General features: G+C 38.7%; 1 protein-coding gene across 1 annotated transcript in view; it reads left to right on the top strand.

Moving 5' to 3' along the window:
* Nucleotides 1–17591, top strand: part of MYO3B (myosin IIIB) — a 384379-nt gene extending 366788 nt beyond the window's left edge. Inside the window, exons 32-35 of the mRNA XM_055307747.1 lie at nt 12032–12138; nt 12513–12559; nt 13386–13556; nt 17498–17591. Of these exons, the coding sequence (XP_055163722.1) occupies nt 12032–12138; nt 12513–12559; nt 13386–13524 (293 nt within the window). The 3' untranslated portion in view covers nt 13525–13556; nt 17498–17591. The remainder of the gene's footprint in view (nt 1–12031; nt 12139–12512; nt 12560–13385; nt 13557–17497) is intronic.
* Nucleotides 17592–18699: the final 1108 nt, after the last annotated feature.

The raw sequence follows: 18699 nt of genomic DNA, 5'->3' as shown, positions 1-18699 counted from the left end.
AAATGAGACCTCTGTGTCTCACTATTTTTATAAATCTTAAAGGTGTACTGGATAGTTAAACCAAATTTAATTTATAGTGTACTAAGGAAATTTTTTCCAAAGTGAAGCACAGAAATAGGACAATAACCCAAATTAGTTACTTTCTTCTTAATTTTATTTCCCCAAGATAAATCCTATTTTATTGGTTTCTGGAAATTGAAAGAACCAGAGTAATCTAATTTTTCACCACTAGTACTGCATTGATTCCATTTTTGCATCTCATTAGTTTAATGCAAACAAAAATCAGACCTGTGATTTCATTCGGGTCTATTATTCTATTCACATTCTTTACAATTTCACACACAGTTGCCAATCATTTGTGCATATACTCTCCCCCAAACCAAGTCCATCAGGCTAATGACTATTCACTACATGTAAAAATATCTTAGAATTTGTGAACCCGTGTAGGTGTTTGTACAGCTGTACAGTATTAACCTGTACATTGTAGTTTTTGTTCATAGCTGGGAAGGCTGGGTGAGATTAAATGTTGTCTTTTAGTCCATCAGTAACCAAATGACCAAGAAAGGGGTTCAGATGAGCACCCTCTTGTGCAGCATTGTTCTCTAAATGAATTTAAAGAGCATCCTATTATGAAGAAGTTCTGGTATAGTTACAGAGAACTTTTCATCCTGAAGCCTGATTGTATTTTGATTGGTCTTCTTTAAATTCCAATGAGGCCGATAGGGTCAATAGTATTTATGTCCATTTTGAAAATGACTGGCTGGAACTCTGCAATCAAAGCATCTTAAAGTTGGCAGGGATCTTAAAGAGCCTCTTGGCTAACAGTTTTCTCTTTTCCTGCTTTCACACAACAAACTCTCATCAAGCACATCTTGCACTACACACACGCACTGGCACACTGGGAAGGAGCATGACTTCAAGGATAACAGCTAGTGTCTCTGGGCAAGAACATGTGCAATGTGCCATGCCACCACCCTTTGTCAAAAAACCAATCTGTCAGTCCAACCCCTTGTTTTACATACAGATAAAACATGACAGCCAGAAAAGTAAGCAGTTCACCTGGGTCACAGGCTAGTAAATTCCAGAAATTAAACTATGCCCAGGCCTTCTGACCCCAAGTCCAGTGTCGGTTTCTCTACTGCTGACCTGCCCTTTGCACACTAACAGCAAGAAGTGGAACCAGGTCCCCAACTTAGAGAGCAAGGCAGAGCTGGAGATGAATGCCCCAGGATCCCCTGCCATAAGGAATCAAAGACCCAGTCACAATTAGTTTACTAAAACCAGCACTATCTGGTGTCCCATATCCTCAAGCATTTAAAATGTCGTTCCAATCTTCAAAGACATTCTTTCGTTCCATTTTTATCTGCTTTTACCCAGGACATTGTTTCCTAGCTCCCGACTAGTTCACTAGGTGATTTGCATCTCATTAGGAGCTCCAGAAATGACATCTCCCAGCCTGCTGCCTGGCATTGTGGGCTGCTAAGCATCAGATCAGGTCTTAGATTTTTTTCATGTTGACACTTTTGAAAAACCTGAATTAATACTGTTTTTCACTGGGCAGAGATTGGGTGGCCATTTTGGCCTTAATTCCTACCCCCAGCCCCCAACAGGGCCAAAGTTAGGGAACAGCCATGGTTAGGGACAGTACAGATGAAGTCAGTCATCTCCACAGGAGTCAGTCATCTTCCACAGGAAGACACCTGGCTAGAAGAGAATATTGCAAGACCTCAGAATAAGCAGTTTAAAAACTCCTAAAAGCAGAGAGATAGGACATGATACTAACATGTATATTCTGAATATACTATGCAAAGTAAAGCTAAAAGAGAGACACCAACAGCAACTCGTTGCTGATTCTGTATTACTAATTCTAAGCTTGTGCCTTTTAAACATATTTGACTAGTTCCAACCCTCCCAACACCCCAGAACTTTTGCCTACGTTTATATCTGATTTAAAAGTTTAGTAGGTCAGAATGGCTTTTCAGCTTTGTCATTCATTCATACGAAAACCTGCTGAAGAGCACTGAGTAACATCATACCTCTGGAAACCAGAGATAATGTTTCCATGGTCAGCAAAATTGTTCTCTTGGAATAAGAAAAATAATTTTCCCAGTGTCCAGGGAAATTAGCGTTTTCTTGGAGCTCAAGCCATCTGATGCAACTTCCAGTGCAAAAGCTTATACCAAACAATGCTAGGAACCCTCCTGGAGCTGCTGCCCAATTGAAACTTCTCTGACTTTTTATGATACCAACTTTTTATGATGGCAGCTAGTTGATCTGCAAAATCAATCTAAGTTTTTAAGAGTGGTTTAAGCTCTTAGTTTTTCCAAACCTGGCTATAAGTTAAAATCATCTGGAAGGGGATTGGGGAAAAGGGGTGGTGGGGTGCTGTTTTTAAAAGCAGTAATACTAGAGTCCTCCTACCCTTGACTAACTGAATTAGAACATCCAGGGGTAAGACCAAGACATCTGTATTTTTTATAATTTCTTCAGAGGATTCTAATGTGCAACTAGGATCGTGAACCACTTCCACATAACAAAAACTGTGATAACCCCTTACGAGCACCTACTCTGCCTCGGGTGCCCAGGTTTTCTCTCTTCATACATTATCTGACATATTTCCCAGAACCTTAATAGGGTTATCATCATCACCAAGTTCAGACTCTCTAATTAAAGTGCTAGAGGTGGGATTCATGCTGTACTTTTTCTAAACCTTGTGGGGTTTTTTTCTTCCACAACACTGATATTTCTCAAAGCGTGGGACATGGGCCTCCAGTGGTCTGCAAATTGATTTTAGACAGTGTGTGGATGTAACCTTAAGTAACACTGAATCATGTAAAAGAAGGTTACTCCTTCTTCAATTCTATTTAAAGTCTTCATATTGAGGAGAAAATCGTAGCTATATTAATAGGTCTTAAATTCCTCTCACACTTACCTCTCTTTTTTTAACAAGCCTTCTAAAGAAGCCCAGAACATTCTGTTGGAAACAGAATCAACAGAAACCAGTTCAGGTGTGATAGTACTGTTTTGTTTTCATTGTATTTACTTTATGATTTACTTCTATTTGTGGCAAATGACACTGGCTTTCCATTTAGTACACCAGTGAATAAAAATTCATCTTTAAAGAAATGTGTTTAAGTAAGAAAAAAAAGTACTTGATTTTAAGAATGCTACATGAAGAATAGTTCAGGTATCATAAATATAGCAAAAAAATGGTGGATGACAACAGAAGTTTGAGAAATGCTTTGCTACAGTATGCTAATTTTCAAAGGAGGTGTCTCGACACCTGTTAGCCAGTGGGAACTCTCATCTATCATCCCATCACAACAGGCAGGCAAAGCTTGTTCCATGCAGGTTAGGCCCAGCCAGGAACTATGAACTTTGCTACTGCTTTCAGCTCCAGAGGAATCCTGAAACACAGATGGGTAATAAACAGGGAGAGGGAAAAGCTAGACACTCCTCCTTTCAAGTAATCAATGAAATGCAACTCAAAATACAAATGATGTGCCATTTTTCACCTATTCAGTTATCAGACTTTTTCTTCAAGATGCTGTCCCACGCTGGTGAGGCCTCCAGAAATGGACAAATCTCAGGTTCGGGTGCTAGAAGTATATTTGCTGCATACTTTCTGGATGGCAATTGGGATGAATCAAATGGCCATAAATCATAACTTTTAAGAATATATATACCTTTTAGCCAATAATTCAACCTCTAGGAATTTATCTTAAGAAATTAATGTAGATTATTATCAAAAACCAAACTATGAGATGTTCCTTATAATACTGCTTATAGGAAAACATTGGAAACAAATTTCATGCTCAATATAGGAAATGATATAGGTTAATCATGCATCATTCATTAAATGAAATACCATACAACTATTAAAAATGATCCCATTTAAACAAATCAGGAAGACGAGAAACTGGTTCCAGGATTTACTACTATTTTGAGGATGGAGTCATGGGATGCAGAAAAAAGATGGACTTTTTATTGCTTAATTTATTTGAACATTATGTTCATTTATTACTTTAAAAATGTAACTCAAGGGCACCTGACTGGCTCAGTAGGTAGAGCATGCAACTCTTGAACTTGGGATTGTAAGTTTGAGCCCCATGTTGGGTATAGAAATTATTTTAAAAACCAAATCTTAAAAAAAATGAAACTCTCAAAGAAATGTACTATTTTTCAAGTAGGTTAATATGGAAAATATGACTTTATTGTTAAGTAGGGGGAGAAAGCAGTAACAAATAAGTGACTGAATTTTTTGTTGTTAAGAAAAGTGAGGGGCACCTGGGTGGCTCAGCGGTTGAGCGTCTGCCCTTGGCCCAGGGTGTGATCCTGGAGACCTGGAATCGAGTACCACATCGGGCTCCCTGCAGGGAGCCTGCTTCTCCCTCTGCCTGTGTATCTGCCTCTCTCTCTGTGTCTCTCATGAATAAATAAAAAAGAAAAAGAAAAGTGAATGCAGGGATGCCTGAGTGGCTCAGTCAGTTAAGCATCTGCCTTCAGTTCAGGTCATGATCTCAGGGTCCTGGGATTGAGCCCTGCCACTGGCTCCCTGTTCAGCAAGGAGTCTGCTTCACCCTCTGCCTCTACCTCCTGCTTGTGCTTGCTCTCTCTCAAATAAATAAAATCTTTCAAGAAAAAGAAGAAAAGTGAATGCATAGTCCTAGAAAAATATTGAAAAGATATTAAGAAAAAAATACTAGGGATCCCTAGGTGGCGCAGCGGTTTAGCGCCTGCCTTTGGCCCAGGGCGTGATCCTGGAGACCTGGGATCGAATCCCACGTCGGGCTCCCGGTGCATGGAGCCTGCTTCTCCCTCTGCCTGTGTCTCTGCCTCTCTCTCTCTCTGTGTGTGTGACTATCATAAATAATAAAAAATAAAATTTTTTTTTAAAAAAGAAAAAAATACTAATCAACTTTGTTTTTAAGAGGCTGGCTTCATCTCTCTCCTTGGTAGACTAGGTTTCCCAGAGATGTCCCAGGATAGGAAAGGCCCTCTTCCTATTGGAAGCCTTGGCAATAATATCTTGATTGACAGAACCAAAGAGTGGGCCACATAGATGGAACAGATCTTAAGAATAGTGAATGGTCACTATGCATTCATTCATTATTTGTTAAGTGTGTGCCAAGCCCTGGGCTATAAAATAGTTTTAGGGGAAGTTATTTCCACTTCCCTAGCTAGTAAGGAGAAGATTTCACATAGACAATTTATAACTCCACCATTTTCCACAGGCACTAATTTAACTCAGGGATGTTTTCTTTGTAGCAATTTTGCAATTTTGAAGAAGATTGTTCATGACATAACATGGCAACTGGGAAAATTTGTAGCTTTTCTTTCATCTTAGAAAGGAAGATCTGAATTACATGCACCCCAGGAGAAAATCTCTCTTTCTGGTTGTGTGTGTGTTTTACAAAAGCCCACTGAATTCCTTAGTCCCTCCTGAAGTTAAACATGGTGAGGTGAAAACTTACAAGAATGTCTCAGTGAAAGAACAAGCATCATTGTAAAGGCCCTGGCCTAGGCTTTGGGATTTTGAGTCAAAAGACCTGAGTTCTAGTCCTGGCTCTGAAGGGAGACCAGCAGAAGGGCCCTGCTCCCTGGGCTCAGACCACTTAGATATAAAAGGAAGGGGGCTAAACCACAGAGATTAATCATCCTTTATGTCATAGCTTAAACTTGAAAATCTGAACTCCCAGGACATCATATCTTCCTCCTATTCCCTGTCAAGGTTCCAAGCATCCCCAAATAGCCTGTGCCTCGGGGTATATCAGAAACAAGCGATTTACAACATATTGAGAAGATTCTTCCATAGACAGCATTTTTAAGGTAGTACAGATTATTGCAGACTCTGCCAGTGTGATTCTTATTGGTAAGGAAAGATTTCATGTGATCTAGTATAGTAGTATAGTGGCTCTCAACCCTGGCTGTACATTATAACCAATCCAAGGAAATTTTTTTTTTAAATATCAACACCTAGGTCCTGATCTGGGCACCAGCATTTCTAAAAACTGAATGACTGGTGTAACATAAAGAGAATGACCCGCAGGAATTTGCAATTGAATTTTCAGTTATACTTAGTCTCTAACATGCTTTGCAATCCCTTATTCTCCCTGTGTCTCTGTTATCTCTTTGAGATTAGTAGTCCTTTCCAAAATGAGATGAAATGAAGATAAAGCTACTTTGTAAAACAAGATTTGATACATAAAAATGAAATGGTAAGTAGAAGAGCAGAAAAAAGTAATCTCATTGGAGGCTATTTCATTAAGTGTCCACTGGAGTACCATGTGGCATGATCAACCATCACTGAGAAGAAAGATTATCCAGCTGACAGCTAGGCTACTGTCCCCCCCAGTTGCCCTGAGAACTTTGGTAATAGAAATGATGTACCACCCTTTATGCACAGAGTCGATAGAGCTCTGTAAGTTATTTGCATAACTCTAATGCTATTTCATGCCCCAGGGATATATCTAGTAACCCCATATGGGATTTGCCATCTGTAAATCTAGAACACTGAACACTGTTTGCTTCAAGGGAATGTTTTACTTGGCAAGTCACCCTGGGAATGCCTCATCCACAAAATGGCAATCAGATCAGCAGTCTAACCACTCAAAACCTATTCCTGCCTGCTGAGGGCCCACCGGGAGGGTACATAGGACTGTGGTTCTCCCAGTATGCTCCTCATTTTCCTCCCAGGAACCTTGCCCACTGCCTGTCAATTCCTTAGGGGTTCAGAATCCATACTGTCCCATCAAGCAGGGGAATATTTGGGCTCTATGCCCCATCCTACCCTCCTTTGCAGTTATCCTTTCCTCATTTGATCCTGCTAGGAAATTGATCAGAATGGCACATTTGTAATGGGTGAAAAAAGTATATGTAGCCAAAATAGCTGTAACCCAGCAAGTCAGAGTGAGGAAATAGTTTCCTTCTTCATCTCTGAGACCCTAAAAGGAAACAAAAGATCTTGTTTGTGACTTGAAATTGTGCTTGAATTAGGGTTGCCAGATTTAACAACAACAAAAAAGTACAGAACACCCAGCTAGATTTGAATTTCAAATGAATAACTGATCACTTTTTAATACAAGCATGTCCTGAATATTGCGCAGGATTTTATTAGATTAAAAAAAGTATTGGTTGTTTATCTGAAATTCAAATTTAATTGGGTGCTCTGTATTTGATCTGGCAACTCTAGTGTGGATATACCTGCATGTTCAATAAAGAGAACTGAAATATGAAATCTCCAAACCAGTTGTTTGAAGTTATGTAACGATGCCATCAACTGAATTCAGCTGTTTGTCTCTCACCAAGGGCTTAGCCAGTTGTGCAGCCACACAGTGTGATGATTTGGGGTTAGGGAGCAAGGAGTATGCCTGTCCTGGTGCTCCTGATTGAAATGCCATTTACATTTCTTGCATTTTGCAACAGATTTATCTCCAGCTTACTATAAAGTTCTGGGAAAACTCAGAAGAAAAAGATGTGTTCAGGTTTCAAATATGAAATAAAGAGGCACAAGGGGAAAAGGTGGTGCAGGGATTCTGAAAGGGAAAGAGACCTATGTTAAAACATACTCATAGCATAAGATACTTACAAAAAGCTTTGTGAGGAAGTAGCCCACAGAGTACTGCAGAGTAGAGAGAGTTTGGCTTGGCTTACAACATTTATGTGAAATAGAAATAGGCCACTTTCAGAATATGAACATCACTGTCTTCAAATAACTCATAAACTAATGTTTATCTTCAAACTTGACTTGCCCATTTTGTCTACATAAACTAGTCAAACAAACTAGTTTGGCAATTGCCAGATAATCCTATTGTTTTGTATCTCTTATAAGCAAACTATTGGCTCAGAAGTCAAAAGATAAGGATTCCAGCTTCCACTCTACCACGTTTGAGAGTTAGCTTTCTTAGCCATGGTGTCTTCATCTATTGGAAGAAAGAATAATTTTTGTCCTACATTCCTCGTTGATTTCTTTTAATTTTTTAAAAGATTTCATTCATTCATTCATTCATTCATTCATTCATGAGACACACAGAGAGAGAGCCAGAGACATAGGCAGAGGAAGAAGCAGGCTCCCTGCATGGAGCCTGATGTGGGACTCTATCCCAGGACCCTGGGATCACACCCTGAGCCAGAGGCAGACGCTTAATCACTGAGCCACCCAGGCATCCCGATTTCTTTTAATTTTTAAAGAAAAAAATTCATGATGAACTTCTCAGTGTGCATACATATTTTTTATAATAAATTAATTTTTTATTGGTGTTCAATTTACCAACATACAGAATAACACCCAGTGCTCATCCCGTCAAGTGCCCCCCTCAGTGCCCGTCACCCATTCACCCCCACCCCCCGCCCTCCTCCCCTTCCACCACCCCTAGTTCGTTTCCCAGAGTTAGGAGTCTTTATGTTCTGTCTCCCTTTCTGATATTTCCCGCACATTTCTTCTCCCTTCCCTTATATTCCCTTTCACTATTATTTATATTCCCCAAATGAATGAGAACATATAATGTTTGTCCTTCTCTGATTGACTTACTTCACTCAGCATTATACCCTCCATATTTAGATTTAATACATGTTCTATATGCCGCTTTGTATTTTTTTTCTCTTTCTGGATTTTGAATTTTTATCTATCAACAGCATACCTTAAATTTATCTTTTTTGTGCTTTCATGGTATGATATTATGTTCATATCTCAGAGTTAACTTCTCCCTAGTTATTAAATATTTATCATGTTTCTAGCTTTTTTTCTACTACAAAAAGTGTTATCATAACCCATCTTCATACACATTGTCTTTTTCTCTCCTTCTGGTTTTCTTCATTAGGACATGTTTCTTGGAACAAGTTGGTTAGCTTTCATTATTTATTGTCAAGTTGCTCTTCAGGAGAGATGGAGCTTATGGACTCATGTGTATGTGAGGCCACTTCCACATTCTCTTTTTATCTTTGATTTATCCTAGTTAATAGAAAGGCAGTAATAGTTGTTCTAGTTGAAGCTCTCTGTCAGGATGGCTAAGTATTTTTCATTATCTCATTTCATTAATTCTGTTTCAACATGTTATAAATATTTCTCCATCTTTCTCTTGCTCAGCCTTTCCACATTATGGATAGTGGACTTTCCTGTGTCTATGTTTTTAAATTTGTTTTTATCTTTCTGTTGCATTTCCTTTCATCCTAGTTTCGTTACTGTCCATCATAAGAATATTGAACTCATCCTTGTCATTAATATCTTCTTGCATAGTTAATTAAGATAGTCTATTTCATTCCCCTTTAAGGCTTTTATAGGAATACTTAAAATGTTTAACTATATAAGTCATCTGGAATTTATTGTGGCCTGCAAGAATCAAAAAGCATATTGAGAAAAGTAAACAATTTAGATTTTTTTTTAACTAACTTGAGTCCAGCAGCACTCTTATGATAAGTCACTTTTTTTTTTTAAGTCACTTAACCTCTTAAGACTCTGTACCCTCTACTAGACTGAAAACAGGGATCTTATCTTACTTCTATTTGTTTTTCCCCACAGTATCCAGCAAAGCACCTTACGTATAGGATAAATTTTATAAGATCTATACTCAAGTCGTATTTTTGCATATAACTATCAGATTGTTCCCACACCATTTATTTTTTAAAAGATTTTATTTATTCATGAGAGACAGAGACAGAGAGAGAGGCAGAGACACAGGCAGAGGGAGGAACAGGCTCCATGCAGGGAGCCTGACATGGGACTCGATCCCAGGACTCCAGGACCACGCCCTGGGCCGAAGGCAGGAGCTAAACCACTGAGCCACCCAGGGATCCATTTATTTTAAATAATGACTCATTTCCCAAATATTTGTTTGGTTGCTTATTATTGATCACATATCAGTGATACTCAGACTTGTTCCAATAGCAAAACACTTGGAAGTTATGGCATTCTGCAGAACATCATGAAACATGGAGATATTAAAGTTAAAATAATGAAAATTAAAATTTGATGCTATATCAGATACCAGTTTACAGTAGATTCTAGTATACTATAGATATCATCAGACACCAACAGTTGTTTTTTTTTTTTTCTTAACTTATGGGAGAATTGTTAAAATTGAGAAAATTCTACCCAATAACTTAATTCCTACTAAGAATCTGGAAAATAAACACCCAGCCATGGAAAAGCAAGTTCATCAAGAGCAAAAGTTGAGAGCCACATCTTATATTAAGCATACCCAGTGGAGAATATAAATAAAAGCTTCTGATCAAATGTGAACACTACATGAAGTCCAGCTGAACTGGGCTGAACTCCAGCTGAACTCAGAAACTATTTAAGATCAGTCTTTTGCATTTCCAAGGTTGGAATTCCCGTAATATTAGGAAATCTAAGGGAGAATAGATGTCAGATCCCCAGTGTGTGTTCACACCAGCAACCTTAACTCTAGACACTTCTATTCATTAATCTATAAATCAGAGGAGATGACACAAGGTACCTTGTATTCTACCATATCACAGCATATGGATTTCACAAAGCAAGCAGGAGATAGGTATGTTGGAACTATTAGAAAGTACCTATTTCCATTTTGGATTCCTTGTACCCTGAGGACAGTGCCAGCGCAAGAGCTAAAGTTCCTGTCCTTTGCAAAGATTTCCTGAAGATGTGGGCAGGGAAATCTTTAAAGACTACTGGAGCCCTCTGCAAGCAACGTCATCGTGCTGTGCTAATTAATATGTTTTCACAGAGCTTACTTTTACTTAGACCTCAGCTTCCAAAAAAATAGTTTCAAAAAAAAGTTTCTTGTTAGAAAGACAATATGCTATAATTTTAAAAAGAACACTTCTAGAACAAGAGGTAAGAGTCTAGGGTTGCATCCCACTATGCCACTTCATCTGGGATGAGTCATTCAGCATATATGGGCTCAGTTTTTCTCCCCCTGTCCCCTCAAAAATGGGTATTTAGAATAAATTATTCCTAAAGTCCTGTATGGTTCTTATAGTCTTATTCAATACAGATGTGTTCCAGTTCAAGAAAAGTAAAGATGCAAAACTTCACATTTAGGAAACTGATCATTTGCTATTCAGAATGGTCCTTGCTCAGTCATTCTCTACTTAGAAAACTCCCCCAGAATTTCCCTAAATAGTAAGAACCTCTAGTAAATCAAACTATGATTCCAAGGACAAATCTCCTTGGAAGAATATGCTGTACATACAGTAGAGGAAAGTGCTATCTTTTCTCTGGACAATGAATGTCACAATATTCATGAACAATATTCTGTGGCAGCTCTGGGGTATGTGCATGTGTGTTGGCAAGAGGTTAGAACTGCTAAATCCTGATACAGATATAGTGCCAAAAGGACAGCAGATTCCATGAAAATCATCTGCTTGGACGGGAAATAAATCATGACTTCATTGGATACGTGGTTTTTTAATCTCCAGTTCACTCTTGGTCCAGGGTTCTGAAATCGGGGCTAACACGGAGAGGCTGCTCTGTGAAATCATGCAATTATCTTTTCCCCTTCTCCTTTACACTATCTCCAGAGATTGCATGGATCAATGGTATTGTTCAAAGCATTTCAGTAAATACTAGTTCAAGCCATTTTCCCTCCGAAATGTATCCCACCAAAAGGTTTGCTTCTCATCTACCCAAGAGTGTGTGTGCTCCAGATGTCTTTGAACCCTCACTGTAGGATGTGGTGCAAACTATCCCAGATTGCCTTCATTGTCCTGAGTTATCCCACTAAGATAGGGCTCTGTACTCTACGAAGGCTGACCCCCAACCTCTACTTCACCAGCATGGACAAAGCAATTTGTTTTCTGTCACTCTTGACAGCTGATTTAGCTAAGAGAGACGAAGGCAAAGTTAGAATGGCCCTTGTTTTTACACTTAGCAATTCCTATTTGTGTGCATGTGTTTTAGGATGACATCTCTGCCAATATTAGCAGAGTTCCAACATACCTATTAAAATGGGACACAGTTTCCACTAAGTGCATTTATGTAAAGAGCAATTTTTTCCCAAATTTTCCCAATACCTCGGATGGTTTACAGTAAAGTTTTGCTGTCTTATCACAGTTTCAGAAAATGGTCATATACAGAAGCAACGAACACCTCACCGAAGATGTCAGCAGCCCAAAATGTTGAGTAGCCCTGAGGACACCATGTACTATAACCAGTTAAATGTGAGTTCAAAGTGGCCATAAAGCTGTTTCACTGGCTTTGTTTCCAGTTAATAATTCTGTTATTAATACCTGTTCCAGCCCCTCCAGCCCCACCCCCACTCTCTTATGCTCTCTTCTTGAACATGTGCTTAGGCTCTTTATCTGTTGCTTTCATGTCAGGATGTCTGCCTTCACGGTGAATAATTGATGTGGTTTATCAAAGACGAGCAAGATGCATGCTTCATCAGGCTCACTTGAGCCCTTTGATCAAAAAAATTATGCTGTGACTTCTGATATTATCAGCATCTGCTTGCATTCAACACAAAATCACTTTGAATTAAAAATTAACGACTTGCTGCTTTGCTTTGACTGTGTGTTCTTGGCCCTCTCCACAGGGAACTCTAGAATATCAAGGGAGCAAGAGGAAGCCAAGAAAACTTGGGTAAATATCTGTCTTCTTAGTTCTAAGCAACTGTAAACAGAAGGGGTCCTTTGTGATATTACAGAAAATGCAAAACTTTCCAGAGAAGCTTCTAAAAATATGCAAATGGGGATATTGCCTCTATTATTGACATTGGAAACTACTTTTCACAGTAGCAGCTATATAAAACTTGAATCTATTCTGTCCGAAAAGGCTGAAATTGCCACCTCAAGGCAAATATTATTTCTCACAATTATCCCAGGAAATTGTGGTTTCCCTTATAATTGCAGATGTAGCAGATTGTATAAAACTCTCCCACAAATAAGAGCATTGCACACAGTGCAAATAGGCCTCTTCCCACATCACCCTGCCCCTGAGCCTTAAAGGTACACAAAGGAAAATCTCCCCCAGTGGTTAGACAGAGGACACTGTCTAAGGAGTTTGTGGCTCATTTCATTGTTAGCATCGCAACTGAGAATATAGTGACACAGGTAACTGGTACTAGTTTGAGAACTGGAGGAGGGAAGGAAGGGAACATTCTCATCTGGAGGGAACCAAACAGGGACAGACCAGCTAATTCAGGCAGACAAGTTGTAATATGATCACAACTTCCAGACACCACTAAATTGAGCCTGTGATCAGCCTGTGACCCGGAGGTGAAAGGCTTTGTGGATCAGACATCAGTTCCTCTGTTCTGGGAAACCCTGAGCTACTTGCCCTAAGCTGTCCTTCCCTTCCACTGGGGGAACCCAACCCTGTTCATAATATTCACACAATTTCAACTGCTCCAGTGAGGACTGTGGCCTTTGTCCACTTTTTCTGCTAAAAACTCTTTTCTTTGTTGCAGCCAGATCAAAGTGCTTGATGGGGAAGATGAATATTACAAATCCTTGTCACCTGTGGACTCTATTCCCGAGGAAGACAGCCCATCCTGCCCTTTCTTTTCTTCCTCATCCTCGAAAGGAGCATCTTTTGCTCAGCACTGAGCTGAACTTCCTGCACCCCATGTCTGTTGAGGGTAAGAACAATCATGATAATCAACTGATTGTCATTTAATAAGAAAGCACTGCAATGGGGTCAGCCTCTTTGGACCAGTAGCCTGGGTCTGAGCCTTACTGAATAATGTTCAGATTCCTAACCATTTCTCCTACTCATTGCCCTTCCCACATCTGCAGTGCAGCCTGAGCTGGGCAGTTTTCCCTTTTCTCATCTCATGGGTACCTGTGGGACCCTGAACACGTCTCTGCTACAGCAGTAAGTGTCATTTGTGCCCTCAGTGTACCTCAGTGTACCTCAGTGTACCTCAGTGTACCTTGTGTACCTCAGAAGGTAGACCCTGAACACGTCTCTGCTACAGCAGTAAGTGTCATTTGTGCCCTCAGTGTACCTCAGTGTACCTCAGTGTACTTTGTGTACCTCAGAAGGTAACAGATAATGTCGCCATAAGCCATTCATGAATGCTGATATTTATTTTTCCTGCCACATCAGGCCATGCAAAGTCTGCCCCTGCAAAAATCCAGGCCTCCCTTTACACCTCACTTCTCTCCTGCATTCCCCTCCTCCTTTGAGAAACCCTTCAGGCCTCTTTCCAGAGTCAGAGTTCCGCAGCTGAGTGTCCCCATCCTGAGGAAGTGCACTAGTCAAGGTCTCCAAGGCCAGGATCATTTTTTGTGTTTAGGGGGAGAGGCCTAAATCTTGCTGTAAGGCAGATGAACCCCTCTCTTGCTAAAGCCTTTGCCTCTTTACTCCCATCACCTTAGGAGTGGAAAGAAAGGAGTTAGAGGGAAAGAAAATTTGGACCTGCCATAGTCTATTTCACATGGTTTAGTACATTTCCATTCTCTGGGAATTCCCCAGTGTCCACTAGGCTATGAGTGATTGTAGGGAAAGGATCTTGTCTTGCCTTACTTTGTGAGCACAGAGCCTACAGTAAGTAGTTCCTGGCACAGAATGGACATCCAGTATATGCCCTTAAGTGAATGGAGAACTTCACTTAGTCACACTAACATATGTGACAGGTAAGTATCTTTCAGTTCTGTGTTCTACATGATTAATCACTTTTTTTTAAGATTTTATTTATTTATTCATGACAGACACAGAGAGAGAGAGAGAGAGGCAGAGACACAGGCAGAGGGAGAAGCAGGCTCCATGCAGGGAGCCCGACGTTGGACTCGATCCCGGGCCCCCAGGATCACACCCTGGGTTGAATGCAGCGCTAAACTGCTGGGCCACCAGGGCTGCCCAATTAATCACTTTTCTTACACCATAAGCTCTGATTTTTCACTCCAGGTTGGGCTAGTCCTATTATAATAATGTTATACCATTTATTATAATACTCAATATGAGTCAATACAACAAACATCTTTTGAGCAACTACTCTATGCAAAACAATCTATGAGATTGCTGTGTGATGTGAAAAGCCCTATAAGACCTTTCTTTAGAACAGATGTTCTCAACAATTTTTTTTTTACTTTAAAATGCTTGGCAAATCAGACATGTGGGAGTACCCAGATTTTGAGAAAAATTAACTAGAAGAAATAGAAAAAAAATCATTATCAGTTATAGAGGGGAGAATTATAATGTACATTTTATAAAGATAAAATAATGAAATGAGGCATTTAAAGATCTCATAAATTATATTTTATAAGAAAAAGATATAGAAAAAGCTAATTATTCAATAGTTAAACTTTACTTTTTAAAAAAATAAACCTTGAATTTTTTCTCCTCACATATTCACCCCAAAGGTAATGTTTCTTAAGATATACAAATAGAGCAGAAGAAACACAAATGAATTTTGTTATTTAAAAAATATCTAGTATAGGGGCACCTGGATGGCTCAGTAGGTTAAGCATCTGACTCAATTTTGGCCCAGGTCATGATCTCAGACTCCTGGGATTGAGCCCCACATCAGGCTTCCTGCTCAGTGAGGAGTCTGCTTCTCCCTCTCCCTCTGCCCCTCCTCCCTGCTCATTCTCTCTCTCTTTCATTCTCAAATAAATAAACAAAATCTTTAAAGAAATGCCTAGTGTAGATTTTTAACATTTTAATATAAGTATTTTAGTTTTGTAGTATAGTCATACAGCATAGTGGTTCAACAGTTTAATGCATAATGCAATATTTACTACTCTAAGTGTAGTTACCATCTGTCACCATACACCATTATTACAGTATTTTTTACTGTATTCCCTGTGCTTCACTTTTCATCTCTGTGACTTACTCAAAACTGGAAGTTGGGCTGCCTGGGTGGCTTAGTTGGTTAAGTATCTGACTCTTGATTTCAGCTTAGGTCATGATCTCAGGGTCATGAGACCAAGCCCTGCATTGGGCTCCATGCACAGCATGGAGCCTGCTTAAGGTTCTCTTTCTCCCTCTGATCCTTCCACCTCCCCCAAAATCAGTCTAGAAGTTTGTTATCTCTTAATCCCCTTCACCTATTTCCCCTATCCTCCCACCCTCCTCCTCTCTGAAAACTACCCGTTTTTTTTTCCCTCTATTTATGAATCTATTTCTGGTTTTTGTTTGTATGTTTGTCCATTTATGTGTTTTGTTTTTTAGATTCCACATGTAAGTGAAATCATACAGTATCTGTCTTTGTCTGATTTATTTCACATAGCATAATACCCCTCTCAGTCCATCAATATTGTCACAAATGGCAAGATCTCATTCTTTTTTATGGGTAATATTCCATTATGTGTATGAATATGTATTTATACATACACACACTACATCTTCTTTACCTATTCATCTATCGATGGATGCTTAGGTTGCTTCCATATCTTAGCTGTTGTAAATAATGCTGCAATAAACATAGGAGTGCATAGATCTTTTCAAATTGGTGTTTTCATTTTCTTTGAGTAAATATCCAGTGGTGGAATTACTGGATCATATGGTATTTCTATTTTTAATTTTTTTACTGGATCATATGGTATTTCTATTTTTAATTTTTTGAGGAAAAATACTTTTTTCCACAGTGTTTGCACCAAATTATATTCTAAGCAACAGTGCATGAGGGTTCCCTTTACTCCACATCCTTTTGCCAACTCTTGCTATTTCTTATCACTGCATTCTGACTGGTGCAAGGTGATATTTCTTGTTTTGGAAGTTTTACTCTTATCATTGACTTGTCTACTTTTGATTTGCTAATATTAGCTGTTTTTCAAACTGTTGTCTGTGTACAATGTAATAAGTATCTGCCTTGTCTCTAATTAAATATCTCCAAAAACATCTCAAAAAAATTTCCATAAATAAGTCAAAAGGAAACAAATAATTATAAAATTATTATTTAGAAGCTCTGCAATAATTAGTCGTTGCTACAGCTATAACTCCTAACAGTAGTTCAGAAATGAGGTTCTCGGGACGCCTGGGTGGCTCAGCGGTTGAACGTCTGCCTTTGGCTTGGGGTGTGATCCCAAGGTCTGAGGATCGGGTCCCCCATTGGGCTTCCCATGGGAGCTACACCATCTACACATTGTAGATTTTATTCTTGGACTGGTCATATTGTCACAAACTCAAGAAGTAAGTCTTAAGTGAAGTATATGAGAATGATGCAACCTGGAATCTCATAAATGTCCTGTTAGATTTATCAATGTAATATGCACATAGCAAAAACAAGACAAAAATCAAAGAGTGTAAAGGGTTTATAATGGAAATTGATCTTCTTTTCCCTGTCCCTACTTTAGTCCCTCCCCCTAGAGGCAACCATTTTTTATTATTTCTAATTCTAATTCCCTTACTGGTTTCCATCATGTGTGTGAATGATTTACTTCCATCTTCTTGGTTTATCATTTTCAATAATATTTACTCTCCCCCTCTATGAAAGATGGGCATTTATTTCAATTATGTCTTCCTTCTCATACTTCTTCCAGTGCTTACAATTTGATGTTTTAAGTTTTTGTCGATTACCTTTTAAACTTTAAATTATATAATTAAACACCTATTTTTGTATGTCATTCACTTTAGAAAGTATCTCTGCAAGGATACCTGACATGAAGAAAACCAACAAGCTGAAAGATACTGTCAAGACAAAATAACTGACCCTGGACAAAATAGAAATCATCCTAGGAATAGAACAATTTTTAAAAGCTTCACTGCAAGCCCTTGGTATTCATGTTGTGAGCTGCTGTTTTTCCTTCGTTTTGGTTCATCTGCAGATATGCCTCCATCTACTTTAACTTTCTTTCTTTTTAAATGTCATACAAATACAGAAAAGGACACAAATCAGAAGATTCAACTTAATAAGTTATCAGAAAGTGAATATCCATGTAACTGTCCCTACCTACAGTCAAGTTATCTATGTAACCACTCCTATAGTCTGAAAAATTATTAGAAAGTAATGTTCCAGTGGAACATTGTCAGCATGTTAAGTCTCCCTCTTGTCCATTCACAATCACTCACCTCCCCAAAGACAAGCACTCTCATGACTGTTGTGGTGAATACTTCCCTTGGTTTTCTTTATAATTTTACTACTTATACTGTAGTTAAATTTTGCCTCTTATAGTTAAGTTCTGGGAACTTTATATAAATGGAATCATGTAGTATATAATCTTTAGAGATTTGTTTCTTTTATTCAGTGTTACATTTATGAGGTTCATCTGTGTTGTAGAATATAAATGTAGTTCATTCATTTTTAAGACTATATAGCACTCCCGTATATGAATATGGCATAATTGACTTAGCCATTCTGCTTTTGATAGACAAATGTGAATTATTTCCAATTTGGGGCTATTCTGGACATTGCTACTGTGAACATTGTTGTGTGTTTCTTGATGTCTATTTGTAGGCATTTCTGTTGGCTGTGTTCCTTGGATTAGGATTGCAGAGTTCTAAGGTACCTATATCTGCAGTTTAGTGGGTGATATAAAACTGTTTTCCTAAGTGATTTTACCAATTTACAGTCACACCTGCGACATAAGAGGGCTTCCATTGTTCCATATTCTCTCCAATGCTTGTTATTATCAGTCATCTTCATATGGGCACTCTGATGGGTATACATTAGAATCTCACTGTTGATTTCTAGCTTACATATTTCTGATTAATAATGATATTGAGCACATTTTCATGTTTAAGTGGTCATTTTAGATATCTTCTTCTGTGAAATGCCCATTTTTAATTGGGTTAACTATATTTTTTTCTTTTAATTTAAAGAACTGTGTTATATATTG

Source organism: Nyctereutes procyonoides, unplaced genomic scaffold, assembly GCF_905146905.1.
Source record: "Nyctereutes procyonoides isolate TBG_1078 unplaced genomic scaffold, NYPRO_anot_genome, whole genome shotgun sequence".
Lineage (NCBI taxonomy): Eukaryota > Metazoa > Chordata > Mammalia > Carnivora > Canidae > Nyctereutes > Nyctereutes procyonoides.
The sequence above is the reverse complement of the archived record's forward strand: the minus strand, read 5'-3'. Positions and strand labels throughout refer to the sequence as shown.